Genomic DNA, 17902 nt, shown 5'->3' with positions numbered 1-17902 from the left:
CCGGTACATTTTCTTTGGGATCATTTATGCTTTGCATGGACACGTTATTTCGAAATATTTACACAAAACTCTTAAATATATTTTATACAATAGCAAAAAAAATTCATTTCATTTTATCTTAATTTGTATTTGTATTTTATTTTTTGTGTGTATTTAGAGTACTTTTAATTCATTTTTGTTTGAATACCTGAAAATGTCTTTTTCTTTATTTTGTTGTTGTTGTTGTGGTTGTTATTGTTGTTGATGTTAAATTGAGCTACTTACGGGACTCACAGGCGGAACCTCTCTGAGCCGAGAGCCGAGAGCTGAGAGCTGACTTTGAACTTTTGAGCAGCGTTTTAAAAACTTTTCTTTCCGACAAGTTGACAGATTGCCCCGCTAACCCCAACACTTTCGCCCCGCCTGTATTTGAGAAAAGTTTCGAAAACAAAAACCAAAATCATCGGAACAGCAGGGCGAAAAAATAAAAAAAAGAATGGAAATCATCCATCAAGTTTGGCTGAGAAATGAAATGCTCTCCAAAGGATATTTAATTAAAAGCACCCAAAACTTGATAATAAATAAAGAAGCGAAAAGTTCGGTCAGTGGGGGAAAGTGGGCGTGACGGGTCGGCTGGGTCGGTAAAACGATATTGCGAATGACTCTGGAAAACTGTTTCTGTCTAATTTAGTGCAAAATTGAAAGAAATTCGATTGATTGAGCAGTTTTTACAAGACAAGACGAGACAAGACAAGAAGACACTACAGTGGGGCCTGCTACTACGCGTACCTGTACTTTGAATTCGAGAAACATTTAAGGAGGAGGAGGCAAAGTTGCAAGAGGAGTAGAAGTAGAAGTAGGAGCAGGAAACACTTAACGCTTATCACAAAGTAACGCAACGCTTGGAGCGCATAGTTTGATGCCTTCACTACAGATAAAGATACAGATATATAGATACAGATACATATATTAGAGTATATTATATTATATTCGTTTGGATAAAGCCTGATCTCTTTGGATATATTTAGGTGTATGTACATGACCAGTGGACTGATCCCTGATCCCTCAGAAGCCCGAGGAGACATGCCCCAGCTTCTTGCTGTCCTGCAGCGTCCAGTCATAGCCAATGGCCGTGTTATTATTGGTGGCCGAATTGGTGTTCGTCGACACGGAGCGCTGCATCTCGCGAGCCGGAAAGTAGACCACCGGACCCGGTGAGGGGGCACGATTCCGCTTGATCTTGACCAGGCCGGGCGAGCCGGACACCTGCGTGAGTCGGACATTGTTCAGCTGGGAGGTGCTGCCGCCGCCCCCGCCCCCGCCGACGGTGCCCGTGGCCACCAGGTAGGTGGTGGTGGTGCTCCGCTGTGTGCCGTGCCGCGAGAAGCGGCCGGACGACCGGTGATTGATGGTGCCGTCGCCGTTGTTCGATATGGAGCTCTCGTAGTGTATAAGATCCGGCTGGTCACGACTCAGGCGCCGCTTGAAAAAAATGAGTAAAAAAATGCGCTTGAACTTCTCCCCGAAGATGATGTAAATGAGAAAGTTGACGCTGCTGTTGATCGTGATCAGCAGGTTGGAGAGCTTCGTCAGCTTGTGGTCGATCAGGTTGTAGAACGCCTCGGAGATGTTGAGGACCAGCGGCAGGAAGTTCAGCATGAAGAACACCACCACCACGCAGAGGAGCATGGTGGCCAGGCCGATCTCCCGCTTCTCGGAGCGCGACAGGCGCTGGCGCTCCCGGTTCGCCCGCTTCACCTGCCTGTAGATCAAGCAGTTGAGTATGGCCAGGGTGAGGAAGGGTATGATGTAGTTGATGATCAGGTAGCACCAGTGTATGTATATGTTGATGTAGGCCTGGTTCCGGCGCAGCCGCGACGGCCGCACGCAGTGCAGCACCACATCCGACTCGGGCAGCGGATAGGTGACCGTCAGCACCTCCCAGAAGCGCGGCATGTTGTACGCGAGGGCGAAGCACACGCACACAATGAAGTAGATCTTGGCCCGGCCGTAGGTGCACAGGGCGCGGGCCCGCAGCGGATGGCAGACGGCCACGTACCGCTCGAGGGTCACCGTGAAGGTCATGTAGATGCTCGACGTCTGGGCGATCATGGCAATGGGGAAGACCACCGGCGAGATGAACGGATACACGTTGTTGTAGTAGCCGAAAAAGTGCCCCGTATACGGGTAGATCGAGGGAATGCCGAACAGCAGAATGGAGGTGAGGATCAGCACGGTGTCGCAGCGGGCCAGGCCCGTCAGCAGGTAATTGATGCTGGAGCGCATCTGCGGACGGGACAGGATGATCATCGAGATGACATTGCCCAGGATGCCCAGCAGGCCCACGATGTTGATCAGGACGCCGCACACCCAGAACTCGATGCGGTTGTTCTCCAGCAGCGGATTGTACACCTCCTCGCAGGTGCGCGTCCAGTTCGGCTCCAGGTCGAAGTCCGCGTCGTCGTAGTGCGGATAGAGGAGGTCCGTCTGCAGGTCCGTGTGGTTGGGCCCGTGCGTCGTGTAGCTGCCGTTCAGGGCCGGCAGCCACTGCTGCACCACCTGCTCGTACAGCGTGGTGGGCACCGTGCTGCCCAGTATGTCGGCCATCTCATAGCGCACCGCATCCTCGTGGCTCCTGGCCGTTGCTGTGGCCGTGGCACTGGCCAGAAACTCATCCTCGCCGATGGGCCCCCAGTCGTAGTCGGTCGGCGGCGGGGGCATCACTCCCGGCGCGGGCAGCTCCAGGCGCAGCAGCAGCCGAGCGGCGGCACCGCTCATTACGTGGCTGGTCCTTGCCGGCGTCTACTCTCCGCCGGCTGGCAGTCTTCCTCGGTTCCTCGGTACTAGAGTGGCGTCCTGGCAGCGACCGGCGACTTGGGTAACATCTATGCAGCTGGCAGAGAACTTTCGCCCTAACATCAATCCTTCTGTGACCTGTTGTTCCACCTGTCCTTGCCGGTCAGGGGGTCACGCGGCGTAAAGAGCTCTTAGCCTTCCACTTGGCCCCGGTTCCGGGCCACGCGTCGCCGACACGTTTAGCTGCAACATCGGAAATGAGAAATGGAAGGTCGATTAGTTCCGTTCGGGCCCAGAGAGGCAGAGCTTAGGACTAGACTATCGATTTCCAAGAAATACGGACTGTGAACACGGGACTGCCCTCACGCCACATGAGATTGGGGTGTCAATTGCTTGGCTTTGGTCCGCCTTTAGCTGGAAGGCGCCTGGGGCAGGAGTACCCTTCTTGCAGGTAATTTGTGGCAATTATGCTTTAAAGAGCCGGGGGGGCAAAGGCTCTTATGTTTCACAATGGCCTTTTGTGATTGCTCATCCGCCTCACCCTGTGGTGGTCGTAATCGTATAACCTTCTGGGAAGCGGTTGAGCAGCCACATGACCCACCTGACACACCTGACCTCAGTTTCAAACGGAGTACAGCACCATACCGAGCATTTGAGGAAAGCATCCTAGACCATTATAACAGACTATTTGATTACACTACTCAACAAAACGTAACAGCGTGAACCGAACCGACTTCTTTTTATAGATTTTGTATCATAATCCTTTTTTTAATGGTCTTATTTTTCTTTAAAGGTTGTGCTTCTTTTTAACACATAACTTTGGTATCTGAGATCCGATAGTATTGAACTTTGCCCTTCTGGAAAGCTGATAAAAGCAGCTCTAAATCGGGTTCAGACAGTTTGCAGCTTGAGCTGACCGTCTGGAAAATATAAAGCTTTTAAAATCAGAATAGATAATTTTGAAGCCCCCCGCTATCGGAAAAAGTGGGTTGGTTCACATCGGTACCATTCTCGTATAGGTACATACAAATATTCGTCATGATTCATAATTTTTCCATCATTATTTTCCATAGAAACCCTCACATGCATCAACGTGCACGTCCAACTATCAGTTCCCGGACCATGGCCCGGTACGTATGCACACATATCCGCAACAGACCTCCAACCAGACCCGCCACAAGCTGCAATCTAAATTATGCCAGAGAACTAAACCAAAAGATGGGAAATTAGCTGGAACTGGGAGAGTAGAAAGCTTGCAGTAGACACACGCTCTCCTGTGCAGAACGCCATTGAATGTGGCTGTGGCTTTGGCAATTACGACTAAATGGCATATGTGTACAATCCTTTAATGCAGGACCTGTGTTGGGTCACACCCTAATGATTTAATTCACTTTATGGCGAGCTACATATACCTTTATCGGAGCTGCCCAGTGGCCCAACAAGTGGGAGCTCCAGTGGAAGGGGGCACTAAATCAGTTAAGGATTCGATGCCATTATTGTGGCACGTGTAAATGTCAGGAAATGCCCACTCTCCGCGGGCATTAAGTGTCACATTTTTGACACATCAATCAAGCTTATGTGACCAGCACCCAGGCCCCACACACCGATCCATCTGAGTGACAGGCAAAGATACGGATTGGGCCACAGTCCTCTGAGCAGACCCCGCGCCTTATGGCACATCGAGTGGCCAGACAAATCAGAGCACAATATCGAATTATAGCTGAATGTGCACTGGGAGAAACAGGGATTTGAATGCTTGATTTAGTAGATGTAACCATTCCCCGTCGGAATAAACATTTATTATCCTCTTTAGCGTCAATGCATAACGAATTCAATATCCGATTCGAGTGCCCGAATCTCGATCCGATTGTGATACACCCTGATGTAATTTATGGCCAAGCTAAGCAAAACAAAGGACCGCTATTGTATTTGTGGTTTTGTCCATTTATCCAGAGCCCAGAGCCCAGACCCCAGACCCCCCCTGGATGCTGTTCAGCTGGAGAGAGGGAGGCTAGCACGTGGCCCGGGTCCCACGTGACGTATGCGTGTTATTGGCGACATTTGCATTTGTTATCTGTGCAGCGGCAGTAAATTACATTGTGTCCCCCAGACCAGGTTGCATGTTAAGTGGTTAGCGATTTGCGGTCATTGGCCAGCACAAACACGCCATCCACGACTGCAGGTGAACCACCCAAGAGTGGTCCCTGGGTCCATGGGTCCTGGCTCTGCCTCCAGCTCCAACGTCGGCTCCTAATGCGATTATCTCAATTAGAGGCGGGCATTGAAACGCTCTTTTGGACCAACTGTCCCGGCAATTATAGCAGCAATTAGTTTTAATGTTTGTGACCCTTTTGCCACTCTTGACGGCCAGCACGTGTCCCCATTCGAGTCACACCAGTCGCCGCCGACCCCGGCCTCGCACATTCATTTTTTATTGCCCTGACACTGGTAAATCGCCCACACGACCAGTCCAGTCCAGTCCAGTCCCGAAATTGCTTTTTCCCCCGGCCAAAACGGGCAAGCCTCTGCTGGCCAACAGTTTTTCCTCGTTGTGGCAATGCGTTCGCTTTTTTCCCCACTTTTATGCCACCCTCTCAGAGGGTCTGTCGACTTTGACGCAGGGAAAGGCATCATGCCAGGTGGGCATCTGCTAGGGTATCCAAAGATTCGGCCCTTCGTTCTTGGTGGCATTTCCATGCTTTTTTCAGCTGCACTTTTCTTTGGTTGACCTTTTTCACTGTCATAGCACCGGCAAGGGTCAGGGAATGCCTCTACTAGGGCTCGGACGACTATGGTATATGCTCTTCTGCGGCCTAGAATCGGCACATATTGTAGTGTAATGTGTGGGCGGCTCATCTCTCATGCAAAGGGCATCTAAAATACCGCTGGACTGGTGCCATGGAGTATCCAACAAAGTACAGTGTACTCTTCAAGCCCCAGTGCTCTCGACTGGGTGTCCATTAACACAGCGCGGCTTAAACGGCTCAAAATGTTCGAAAATATCGAGGGCTTCAACACCACCAACACCAAAAACAACCGTAAGCTTTTAAATGTATCAAAAACAACCGACAGCCGACTTGACTTGTGGGTTCTTTTAGTTAAACCAAGCTTTTTTCCCTGGCTGTTTTACACGGGTTTTTCATAGCAGGCAGGGTATTTGATGCTTGCCCCAGTAGCAACAAAAGGTGTTCTATGGCGGGTATCCCACAACAATATACACAGTCCTGGCGAGGCGCACAAATGACATCCCTAAAGTCTTGCCCCAAGAAAGCCAAGTATTGCCAAATATCCCATCCGTTTAGATAGGTATCTTCCTAGTCGAAATGTTCGACTCCCTTTCTTTTTTTCGTGGCCAGGCACTTGAAGATAACGGCACATTTGAATGTTGAAACAATTAAGGGGAATGTTGGGAATTAAACGGAATGTTATTCACTTCGCAATCAATGCCAGGACGTTGGATTTTGGAGTTCCGTGAGCCACATGTTGGGGCGACGAATAGTTTCAATTAATGTTTAATTCGTTGACTGCCATTAAGCGTAATTATTTAGAAAGCAATTTGGAATCATGTGGAATGTTGTCGTTGGGCTAGTGTTGTGTGTGTGGCTTTGTGTTTGAGAGTGCACTTTTGGATGTTTGTCCAACGAGGCGCCAACTTGGCTTTCCCTCCCCTCCCCCCTCTGTCCTTTGGATGGCTGGTTCTTTTTTTTGGCATCCGCTATACGTTTTTTCCTTTTTCTTCTCTCTTGTTGTTATTGATTATTATGGCCCTACAGCTGAGAACAATAAATTAAAATATCTATAAATTATAATTCACATTCGAACACTATTCTTTGGTACATATTTATATTTTCTCTGCTTTCTGTGGAAATTTATTTAATTAAGCAGCTTAAGTATTATTAACTTATTCCATTGTGATTCCATGTGCCAGCGGAACATACCTACCTCTGCCTCCTACATATATGTACATATTTAGATATAGATTTGTGATTCGATGGCAGAGACAAAGAGAGTGAGAGAGAGAGAGAGAGAGATCGAACATGCGGTGGTCGAGAGCATATAAAGCCAGATAAAACATAGTCGTATAAAAGTCGAGGAATCTTGTTGGCGGACGGACCCAAATGAAAACACACAAAAATTATAATTATTATATAGACGGCCGGGGGGTGGTTGTTGGGGGGTGGGGGAAGGGGGGGGGAGGGCAGCGCAGAGACAGTGAGAGAGAAAAGCAAGCTCTTTGCGATTTATTTTTAGTTGACAGTTTCAAGGCTTTCGCTCTGCGCGGAACGTAACGGAACATAACGAAAACGAAAAGAAATGCGACTTTTGCCAGGGACCCGTGCTGTGGCCCGGTCTATACGATGGCACGGAATGGATGTCCGTCCGGGTCTGTGTCCGGGTCTGGTTCCAGTTCCTGTTTGCCTCGTCCTGTGGGCGCCTGTCATTTGCATATTTCTGTTGCAATTTAGGTTTTAATGAGCGCATCCAGCTTCCAGCTTCCAGCTTCCAGCTGCTCTAATTGTTGGACATTTTTCAAGCAATTTGATTGATCAATGGGTCTAGGTGTACGGGTGTCTAGGTGCTTGCCAGCCACACGGCAGTTATGCTTAATCATTCCGACATTAAGTGGCATGCAGAAGGCAGTTTAGGGCTCAAGACAAGGCCTGGCAGAGGTGGATCCCAGGATCCCTCTGAGAGAGGGAGAGACTACCTGGCATGCAAATAAACCAAGAATTTACTTAATTAATATGCAGTTTTGTGGACGAGAGCACCCTTTTTTATCTTATCTGAATGTGAATGCATGTGAATAAATGCAAAGGGGAGCACCTGGGGGAGTATTTCGGACAAAAGTTTTTGTTGCATCTATGTAAATTCTTCTGAGAAAATGGAACTGCTAGCCTTCGGAAAACGTACTTACATTTGTCTGCCAAAAGAAAACTGGACCATGTTTTTGCAAGAAAACCAAAACCGAAACCAAAACCAAAACCAAAACCCAAGCCATGCAATTTACTTAAGTGTTTGCTTTAGCTTGAACTATATTTATTTATGATTTCTGCATTGTTACGGATACATTCTGGGCACAAAGGAGCCAAATTGAATTTCTCCGAAAATGCCAGGAAAAACTGTCGCCTTTGCTTTGCCACGAACTGGATTTTCTGTGGCCATAATTGAAAATCCCAGGAAATGGCTAAACAAAGAAAGAAATCAAGTCCCAAATTTATGCCACATAATGCAGAACTTAAAGTGTGTCAACAATTTGTTTAAATTGCACTTAAATGCGCTGTTTTCAATGGGAAATATGCTGGTTGCTGGTTGCTGGTTGCTGGTGGCGGGGAATTATGTCTGTACTTTTTCCATTATTTAATTGGAATATTTCGTTAATTCCTGTCGCCTCTGGTATTTGTGTGTAGAGCTCTAAAAGCCCTTTAAAAACCATTGCGGCTTATTCCAAGGACAGCCTAATGGATGCATTAGGCACTCCCTTGGATTTTGCGGTGCAATCCGAAAAACTGGATCGTTCGTTGCTCAATTCAATTTGGATATTTATAATACATTAAAGGGCATTCAAGAGTGTTTCTTTGCGTCCTTGCTGTCACATCACTGGCTGTCAGAGCTACAATTGCATCCAGCAGATGATCCGGAGTCCCACTCCCTTCACGCCCATCCATAAGGCTAATAAAAATGTCTGTTCGAAAGGCTGGGGCTGTCAACAAGCCGCATCCACCATTCACCATCAACCCAATCATAAATTAATCTTTTTAATATTCAACATTCTGAGGCTTATCGACGGGGAAATCGCATCCATGAGGTTTTCCCAGCCAGCCCAAGGCCCGTCTCACGGATGCCCATAAAAAACGACAGACACTTGCAAAAATTTTCCTTTCTTAAGGAAATGTAATTTTTATGACATGTTGTTTTTTTATGCGTGTGTGTGTGTGTGTGTTTCTGCAATAATCTTATTAAGATTTATTTGCTTACCTTGGGAATTTAATTTGCGGGGCGTGCGAGCGCCTGGGAATCGCGTCGAACTCCCGAAAATCCTCGACTCATTTGCATATGTATATGAACGGCGGGGGTCGGGTCGTGGGGGGGTGGGTGGGGGTCACGAGATGTCGACACTCAATGCCAAGGGCTGTGTGGGGCTCTGTGGGGCTCTGCCTCGATGGGGTTAATTATATTCGGGAGATATGTCACTCGGCCGGGAATGATCAATGGTGCGATTCGATTCTGGCTGCGGATTTTTGGGGCTAATTTAACAATTTGTTTTCACATTTCACTGGGAATTCTTTTGGGGGGAAGCTTTTCATTTGTACTGTGCTCTCTCTTGGGCGGAATATACTTAATATATTTATTTATAAATCGTCGATACACTGCCCGGCCACACTTAAAAAAAATGTCGATCTGCGTGGTTAATGGCAATGGGAATATCGGCAGGAGTACTTCTTCAGAGGAGAGTTCCATGGGAGATATCACGGCACTTTCACTGTCACTTTCCCTTTCTCTGCGTATCACTAAACAAAAAATATGTGTATGTCCCTCTCTCTCTCGCTTGCCTTCTCGATCTATTTCTCTGTGTATCTCGCTCGCTCCTTCACGCAGGTATGATATTTTTAAACACAACGCCTAAGAGCGGCGCGAATTCGTTTTTTTGAATCGGTATTCGGATCCGAGTCCCGTCGGAGCGCAAAACACGTTGAATGCTGAAAGCCAACTGTGCCCCCGCCAGCCAACAGCAAAATTCCGCCAGATTTTCCGGCAGCTCTCGGGCAACAAAGTTGCCGCTCGGGGGGTGGCCGCAACATTGTTGCCAACGAGCATGCGCCCGCCCTCCGTGTTGCCAGCCGTTCCTGGGCACTTTTCATTCATAAACACGTCTGGCGCCACTATTACTGCAACCTGCATGTTGCTGCAACACAGTCGGGGGGTAATGCCAGTGGCTGGGGGGTGGGGGTGCGTGCGTGTCTGGTGGGGCAAGAGTGAAAGCCGGCGGACTATTTATAAGGCAAGTAAATGCCACGGGCCGAGCAATCAAGTTTTATACTCTCTATAATGACCACGGGCGCAGCGCAGCCACGACCCACTTTGAGCAATTGAAGAACGCCGGCCCGCCACCCGGCCCGGCCCGGCCCGCAGATACTTATTTCGGTTCGATTGCCTGTGGATGCCGGCCACTGCGGAAATGCACATCTAAACATGGAGCTACCGTGGCTGGGGGCGGGGTGCTGTGTTGCAAGGTAGGTGAAATGTACTCCATGTGCGGACGGGCAAGCGCTTGAGCAAAGTAATTTAATGTTTATTGTTCTGGCACTCGAAGAATGGGTAGAGGGTGGAGGGTAGAGGGAGCTCCAAAGACTCCGAGCTGAAAAGAGCTTTGCCCGCCAAGTGGTTTTGCGGGTCCAAAGTCATTAGCGTCTTTCGTCAACCCTTTGACCTCAAGAGCCACCAATACTTTTTGATTTATGGACACTGCTCCGAGCTTCTGGGGTGCTCAGACCTCCAGGAATGCACTGTGCCTCCCCTTCACTTCATTTATGCAACACCCATGAGCCAGTGGCATCCGCCTTCATCAGCTCTGCCCACATTCCGCCTCAGCTGGTGGGGAAGCCCTGCTCGTGCCTGGGTTTTAATTCAATTGAAGCTTTCATTGTATACAATGTATACATTCCGTTTTTGGTCCCCCCCCCACCCCCCCTCCCTTGATCCGTTTGTGGCATGTGCGTGAGCCATAGGAGGCGCCACAGAGACAACGCCCAGGATTACTCCTTGTTGATTTATTTTCCCTTTGAATTTCAGCTTTCCCCCGTACTTGTCAGAGCGCCTTCTCTGCGGCTTCCCAGACAGGTTTTCTCGTATATTTGTAATATTTTCATTTCTCAATCGCAAACTGTCAGTCAGCTTCGAGATGTATCCTTTCCTTTTGCGGTTGCAATCTTTTCTGAAAGTGTCTTTTTCCTCTCTTTTTTTGTTTGTGTCCTGCCAATCAATTCCATGAGTTTTCATTTACTTCTTTAGAGCGAAGGATGCTGCTGACTAGGAGGACGCCAGGCGAACGGTTCAGATTAATCACCGAGACATTTCCACTCGACTGCCGGGCTGCCGATCACCGCTGCTCCCAGCTGGACTCACTTGAATCGCGCAATTACACAACGGAATCTGTTGCCAGAAGCAGGACCCAGAGCCAGGACCCGGAGCCAGGAGTGTGGAGTGTGGAGTGCCATCCGATTGACAGCCGGCCAGCGGCTGGCTTTTGCCCGACAGCCAGATTTACGGAGGCCCAAAAACCGAAGGAGGCCGAGGCTGAGTTATCTGTCCCAGTGGGATTCAGACCGCAGAAGCCTGCTCCTGCAAATTCCCATAATATTTTCCCTTTTCGAAAATGCAGCAGGCACAGCATTCGGTGGGGCAGCCGGTGGGGCAGCCGGTGGGGCAGCCGGTGGGGCAGCCGGTGGGGCAGCATAGCATAGCACTTTTAATATTTGTCTTTTGTTCTTCACACTGAAGCAGCTCTTTGGAAAATCTCAACACTTTCCCCCCCCTCCCCCCCAAAGGAGCAGCTGCTGCGATGCGCATTTCGAGAGTCGAGAGTCGAGAATGCCAGATGTCATAGCAATATATGCGATGGCTTTCCGATGTGTTGGCATAGAAGGAGAAGGAGGGAGGGAGGGAGAAGGAACCTCCTCAATAATGATTGGAGGCGAGTGCCAGAGAGTCAGTCAGTAATTTAAGCCATTTATAAGCACTCCGCTAATGGGGCTAATGAACAGAAGGTGGCCTGCCTCCTAATCCTCAGGGCATAGCCCCCCGTCCCCAGGTTCAAAAATTTAGTGTTGAGCAAGTAAAAGCGGATTACAAATGCGTTTTGCTTAATTTCTGTCCTTCTGAGGGAAGGCAAGGACCCAAATGTCCTTTTGGACTGCAGCCGCAGTAAAGGCTTTGTTGTTGTGGATTGAAAGGGCCACAGCTGCAATGTTTTTTTCCATGAAATTGAGTTTTCAAATACCTATTTGATTGATAATTTCTTTTCAATTTATTCCTGCCACGCCCTGCGGCCGCCTGCTGCAGTGCCATGGCCCCTGCCAAGTGCTACATCATTGTCGCCACTCTGCCACAGCCACTGCCACTGCCACTGCCACAGCCACTGACTCAGCAGTAACCCAAGCCAAGCCTCAGTGACCTTTCCGCATGGCTGCCCCTCGACTCAGGGCTGGGGCCTCGGCTTCGGTTTCGGTTTCAGTTTCATCCTTAGACTCCGATGTGGAGTGGAGATAATAAATTCCAATTGAAATACAATAAAAAACTTGGCACATCAACAGAAGTTCGCATAAAGGATCTGTAGGCGAGCGGTGCCATAATTAAATGTAAATTTTGTCCATACATATCGGCCATCGTGGGCAATAATGCAGCAAATAAATAACGTTTTTGCAGTTGTAAATCCAGCCACTCCATGGCCCGCCCCAGGAGCGACTGCGTCATTGTGCGGAATGCGTCTGCAAAGTTTTTCGCTGCCTCCTCGGCTCTGGTTTTATCGCTCCTGCCACAGGACCTCCAGACATTAGCACTAATATGCATAAGTATGGCCTGGTATGCCATGGCCCCACCCATTCGGCAGAGGGCGCGGAGAGGCCCGGGCTTGACGGCTACCCTGGGATTCGAGGGACGGATGTGCCACCTTTCATTACCACTTTTTCTCACGGCCACAACTCCAGAAAATCGTTCATTAGTTTTTGCAATCCATTTTCGGCTTTTTCCCGCAACGAACAGCCCCCAGCCGAGTGCCTCTAGCCTCGTGCCTCGTGCCTCCCGTGCCCCATTCAAAGTGGCGAAACGGTGTTTGACCCAACAAAAAAGCCACACAACATGGAATTGCCCCTGGACCAGCCGGTAAGGCCCAGGGCGGCCCCTTTTGGTCGTCGACTCTTATCAACCGGCCAAATGACAGTTTTATGATTTCGGCTGCTGCTTATCAACTCCAGCGATGTCAGTGAGGCCAGCGGTGCATTATATTGCGACCTTTTGTGGCTAATCAAAAAGAGCTTACTACCTTGTTGTGGCCAAATCCTTTGGGACACTCCCACGGGGCCGCAGTGGAGATACGCGGAGCAGCAGGAGCCGCAGGACGGCAAAAGCAAAAGCAGGAAACGGATGCGAGCCAAGTGCCATTGCCATTGCCAGTGCCATTGCCAGTGCCAGTGCCAGTGCCAGTGCCAGTGCCAGGGCTCGGCTTACTCGGCGTGTGCGTGTCCTTTGACGTCCGCCAAGTTGGCCATAAATCAGCCACAACTTTTGACGGAAATTCAAGACCTCAGGAGCCCGGCCAGAAGGAACTGAGCAGAACGCCAGCCAGGCGGAAAGGACTTCAAGACGGCAAGCTGAAATGAGCTGGAAAAGCCACAGATTTAAACATTTTTCCCCAGAATATGTATTTAAAGGTTTCGGAAACAAAACCCCTTCGCAGCTCTTGCCAATCCTTCCAATGGTTGCGGCAGGATAAGCGACTCGATCTTGTTGGTTTATTTATTTACTTGTTACTTCAATTTTTAGTATACATGAATATTTTTTTTCTATTTTTAAATTTTTTGTCGATTAAATTATTTTCAATTCATTTAGTTATTTAATTAATAATATTTCTTTGGATTTTTTATTAAAGTTGACTATTTAATTATTTCAAATTCATGTAATTAATTATATTTAAATTTTTTTTAAATTATATTTTTAAATTTAATTTATTTCATTTTATATATAATTTTTATTTATTTATTTGTATTATTACAAATTTATGTTATTTTATTTTTATTTATAATTTTAATTTGAATATTTTTGGTTCTCTTATTTAATTTTTTGCTGTAATTTTGATTTTTATTTTGTATTATTCTGAATTATTTTTTGCGGCTCATCCAGAAGTTGCCCCTTTTCGTTTCTCTAGCCAAATGTTGCACCCAAAACTGTCATCGTTGGCATCCCTGGGAGCACAGAGCACGGGACTGGCTCTGGGAAGAAATCAATAATTTAAGTAAATGTTTTGTGGGCATCTGTGGCATATGTTTGGTTATCATGGGGATCCCCCGAATGCCGGCCGCACTCGTGCGAGTGTTGTAAGCCGGCAGATATGCACATAAATAAGTAAGCCTCGAGTGTTGGCCCACAGACAGACACAGACAGAGTTCAAGCCGAATTCGACCAATTGGCCAGTTTATAGATTTTTTTTTGTCGACCTCCCTTGGCTCTTGCTTACCTTCGTCTGGCCTGGCCTGGCCCATTGTAGTGCTGTGTGGTCTGTGATTTAGCAAACCCAAAGGACCGAAACCGTTTTCAAGCGTGGCAATCAGCACCTCCGTCCACATGCAGAGGCACGGACAGGGGCAGGGACAGGGGCAGGGACAGGGGCACGGACCCACTGGGAGGACACCCCGGACGGGCTCCGAACTTGGCCTTCCGCCTTCGGATTTGGCTGCGGAAAAAAAACAGCTAGCGGATGTTGTGCGCAACGAGCCGAGTCATGACATTTGCATAACAAATTCCAAATTTCATTCAGAAAGCTCCCCGGCGGCCTGGCTGGAAACATGTTTATTTTGGATCATTTCATTCGGCATTCGGATTACATACCATTCGGGGACTCCCCCATAATTAAGGATATATGTGTCAGAAATATCCAAAGCTCAAACGCTTGCCGCATGCCACAGGAAAATTTGCGAATTTTAAGCCGGCGAAACGCGGGCTCGAGGCCACCCAATGAGGAGGGGAATCAATGGGGCGGCGGAGGGAGGCGGAGGGAGTCTGCTTGGGTGCGTCTGGGTCTGGGTGCGTGTTCATCTTGTCGTAAAATCAAATCAGGGCCTCATCAACGACACAAAGTAACATTTTACAGTGGAACAGTGGAGTGTGCGAGGGGCAGAATTTAATTGAGAAGAAAAATAGATTTTCACATACAGAAATTGTACAATTAAATATATAATTAACTTTGACTTTTAATATAAATATTTTAGAATAAATATATTATATTCAATTTGTAGCTCAATATGCTAATTTTAATTTGTAGCTCAATATGCTAATATTAATTTAAAAAATATATATTATTTTTTTAAATGAGATTTAATTTAATTTTATAAAATATTTTCATATTAAGGGCAAAACCCAATTAAAAACTTTTTATTTATTTTTTTTTTCTCATTTTTTTTTTATTTATTTTAGATTTAGTTTATTGACATTTTTCCCCCCCAGGATATGACATTCACGAGTGTCTCCACCAGTACGGTTCGTTTGCCCCACTGTGCCACTCGGCTTATAGGCAACACCTCCTAACGGTTGACTACGTAACCAAATGACTTACGGGGTTTTTGCCATGCCCCGTAACCCCCGAACAATTTGCCAGACGAGCGAGTGCGCGGGACTTTGAAGTCGCGTCGCCTGGCGGCACGCATAGGCCGTGCATTCAACAACTCGAGAGTCTGTTGTAATTTGTTTATTTGCTTCGGGAGATTCATGGTTTCTTTTTCGGCTTGTGTTGTCATACTGGGGGAAGGGGAAGGGGAACGGGAGGGGGAACTCCTTCCTGTCGCATACGTGCCAGGATCTTCCTAGGGAATGAATCTGCGTGGGGGTTGTGGCAGTCAAAAATTGTAATTCAATTAGCTGCAAAAAGGCTCAGGTGCACACGGCCACACGTGCCACCGAGGCTTGACACGGGTCAGCGATCAAGTGACAGTTTCCCGAGCCTTTTGCGGCAGGGTCCTTTGGGTGGCGGCGCGTGCTCCAAGTCCTCGGTGCCGGCTCCCTGCTGGTGCTCAAAGACGTCGCTTGAGGACAGGCCCATCTCTCCCGTTCTGGGGCTGCGCCGGCACTTCTGCTGCAGGCCTTCCTGCACGGCGCGGGCCCGGGCCCGGGCGTGGGCGGCCTGCCGGTCCACTTGGACTCTCCCCTTGGAGGTTCTTCTGCGAGAGTAAAGAAGGACCGTCAGCGAAGGGCTCTGTAGAAGCTGATCTGCCATTCTCTTACCTCGTCGAAGCTGACCTGCTTGCCTGGCATTATTTTAAGTGAATTTTGTTTATTTTTTGGTGTTTTCCGAATGTTTTGTGTGTAGACACTGCCTGCCACATGTGGCAGCTCAAGCAAAGCAGACACAGACACACAGCCATCTCATCAGAGGATCTGCATTAGGCAAAGCCGCATCAAAGCGCTCGCCAAATGGCGCTGCTTTGCCCAGGGATAATCAATCAGAGTGGCTGCCCAGGCTCGGGGGGCTCTGGTGGCTCTGGGGGCTCTGGGGGCACTGGGGGTCTCTGCGGTGGCAGCCATGTGGCAAATGCGGCGGAAACAGCTCGCAAACTAGCTCCATAAATTTAAGCCCCGAATGGAGCGCCGCGCAAGTCGGCCGGAAGTATTTGTAGCTGCTCGCTCACTGCAACCGGAAATACAAAACAAATTCCCCCAGAGACACAGACAAAGAAGACTGGCAAGGGGGAGGAGGGGCAGGAGGGGCAGTGGCAAGTGCAGAAGAAATTAATGAAACAAAACGAGAAATTGAAAGCCAAAAAGCTAACGAAAAGAGCTCCCGGCCAAGAACGAAAGTCGAACCGCTGATATGCTTCTGTTTTTTACGTGGAAATGCGTCGGAAAATGTGTGCAACGGAAGTGGGAAAATTGCAGCTCTCAAAGAAAATTGAATTTGGTGCAAACGTCTTTGAAATTTCCCCCGAACGAACACTTTTGCCGCCTCTCGAGAGAGGCAGGAGGAGTACAAAACAATAAGAGCAAGACATTAATAATTCCCAGAGGTTCAAACTTCAAACTTCAAACGACATACTAAATTTTCCGAATGAACTTTTGCCTGATCTTCCCGCAGATTGGGCTCCAAAGGAAATGCCATTCCGATATTATGCTTTTCCGTTGATAGCCCTGCCTGGCGCAATCGCTTAATCCCACTGAATCGATTCCGAGAGCAGCCGCTCAAGGGGCCACCCAGCGAAGTGTATCCAAGCCGTGCTCCGGCGCGGCGGTTGCAGAGCAGACAAATGGCCATGGCAATGGCAATGGCAAAATGGCGCCACTTCCACATCCGTTGGGCAATAAACATTAATGCGCAATTAATGCCGGGTGTCTGTCTCGCGACGGGCCCCGTCTTCACTTGCCGTAATGCTGTCGTATTCCGGATTGCGTTGGCTTTGGGGTTCTGTCTCTCCCCCTCCACCCTCTGTCTGCTGTTGCCTCATCTACGCTGTGATTAACGTTTGGCGCCCTGTCCCTGTCGCTGTCCCTGTCCCTGTCTTATGGCCATTGAAATCAAGAGGGCAGGACAATGCAAACACGCTTATTTTTGGCCAGGCCTAGACAGACACTAACGTGGGCGGCAAGCATTTGAAGTGCCACAAAACTTTTCCATTGATGGAGTATCTTTTGAGTGTCGACAGCTTGTTGGTAAGCCCCGCCCCCGCCCCTCTCCCTTTCCGTTGCATGTTTGCATTCTGGAATGCCTGCAACGCCTGAAATTCGTGTTCTTGCCACTTAAGATGCGGCAATGTCTGCATATGGCCCGAGCAAATTTATAGCTTGTTTGTTCGCTCATTCAATTCGGTTTTCGGTCGTTGTGTAAAACAATTTTCCACACGAAACACAACAAAAAAACACAAAAAAAGCAAACCAAACCAAACCAAACCGAAGGGAAACTGTCTCGCTCGAGTGAATTTTATGTGTGGCACGTTTGGCAATAAATTTGCACGGGGGGCGTGGCGGTGGCGGTGGCAGTGGCGGTGGGTTTACAAAATGGCTGCTTAATCCACCATTTGCCATTGAGATGCCGGAGATGGAGATGGTGATGGATTTATTTGGTCTGCGGTTAACACCTGTTTTTGGTGGTGCCTTTCCGTGGCCCGTGACCCGTGACCCGTGTCCTGTGACCCGTGTGTGTGCGGTAATTTGATGGGTTTTTCCCCTCTGAGGACACTTCATGTGGCTTCTGTGGTGTGAATGCCCCCGCTTCCTTAACCCCATCTCTGATGCGGACTGGGTCCAGCGGGCTCTGCCTTTGTCTCCCCCGCCCTGCCCTGCCCGGACAAAGCATTCGCAACATTTTGGTGTCATTTATAACCCTTGGCCGAAACGACGAAACGATTTATTTTCCTTGATTTTCGTTTTT

At 48.4% G+C, this 17902-nt stretch overlaps 2 protein-coding genes across 2 annotated transcripts; both read right to left on the bottom strand.

The window, feature by feature from the left end:
* Positions 1–1044: 1044 nt before the first annotated feature.
* On the bottom strand, positions 1045–8823 carry LOC6600472 (FMRFamide receptor). Its single transcript, XM_026991780.1, has 2 exons — positions 8752–8823; positions 1045–3018 (listed from the first exon to the last, which is right to left on the bottom strand). The coding sequence occupies exon 2, from the start codon at positions 2755–2757 to the stop codon at positions 1045–1047; it is 1713 nt and encodes a 570-aa protein (XP_026847581.1). The 5' UTR covers positions 2758–3018; positions 8752–8823.
* Positions 8824–15217: 6394 nt separating this feature from the next.
* On the bottom strand, positions 15218–15824 carry LOC113566399 (translation initiation factor IF-2-like). Its single transcript, XM_026991805.1, has 2 exons — positions 15766–15824; positions 15218–15701 (listed from the first exon to the last, which is right to left on the bottom strand). Exons 1-2 carry the CDS (start codon positions 15793–15795, stop codon positions 15555–15557), a joined length of 177 nt encoding a protein of 58 aa, XP_026847606.1. The 5' UTR covers positions 15796–15824; the 3' UTR covers positions 15218–15554.
* Between the last annotated feature and the right edge of the window lie 2078 nt (positions 15825–17902).

This window comes from Drosophila persimilis, unplaced genomic scaffold (genome assembly GCF_003286085.1).
Source record: "Drosophila persimilis strain 14011-0111.01,24,50 unplaced genomic scaffold, DperRS2 tig00000686-arrow-arrow-pilon, whole genome shotgun sequence".
Taxonomy (NCBI): domain Eukaryota; kingdom Metazoa; phylum Arthropoda; class Insecta; order Diptera; family Drosophilidae; genus Drosophila; species Drosophila persimilis.
This window is presented reverse-complemented; position numbering and strand designations above follow the sequence as displayed.

Bases quoted from the DNA above. Each gene is read 5' to 3' on its own strand.
- LOC6600472 (XM_026991780.1), bottom strand. From the start codon at position 2,757: ATGAGCGGTGCCGCCGCTCGGCTGCTGCTGCGCCTGGAGCTGCCCGCG.
- LOC113566399 (XM_026991805.1), bottom strand. From the start codon at position 15,795: ATGCCAGGCAAGCAGGTCAGCTTCGACGAG. The intron at 15,702-15,765 runs GTAAGAGAATGG...TTACTCTCGCAG, and splicing joins AGCAGGTCAGCTTCGACGAG to AAGAACCTCCAAGGGGAGAG.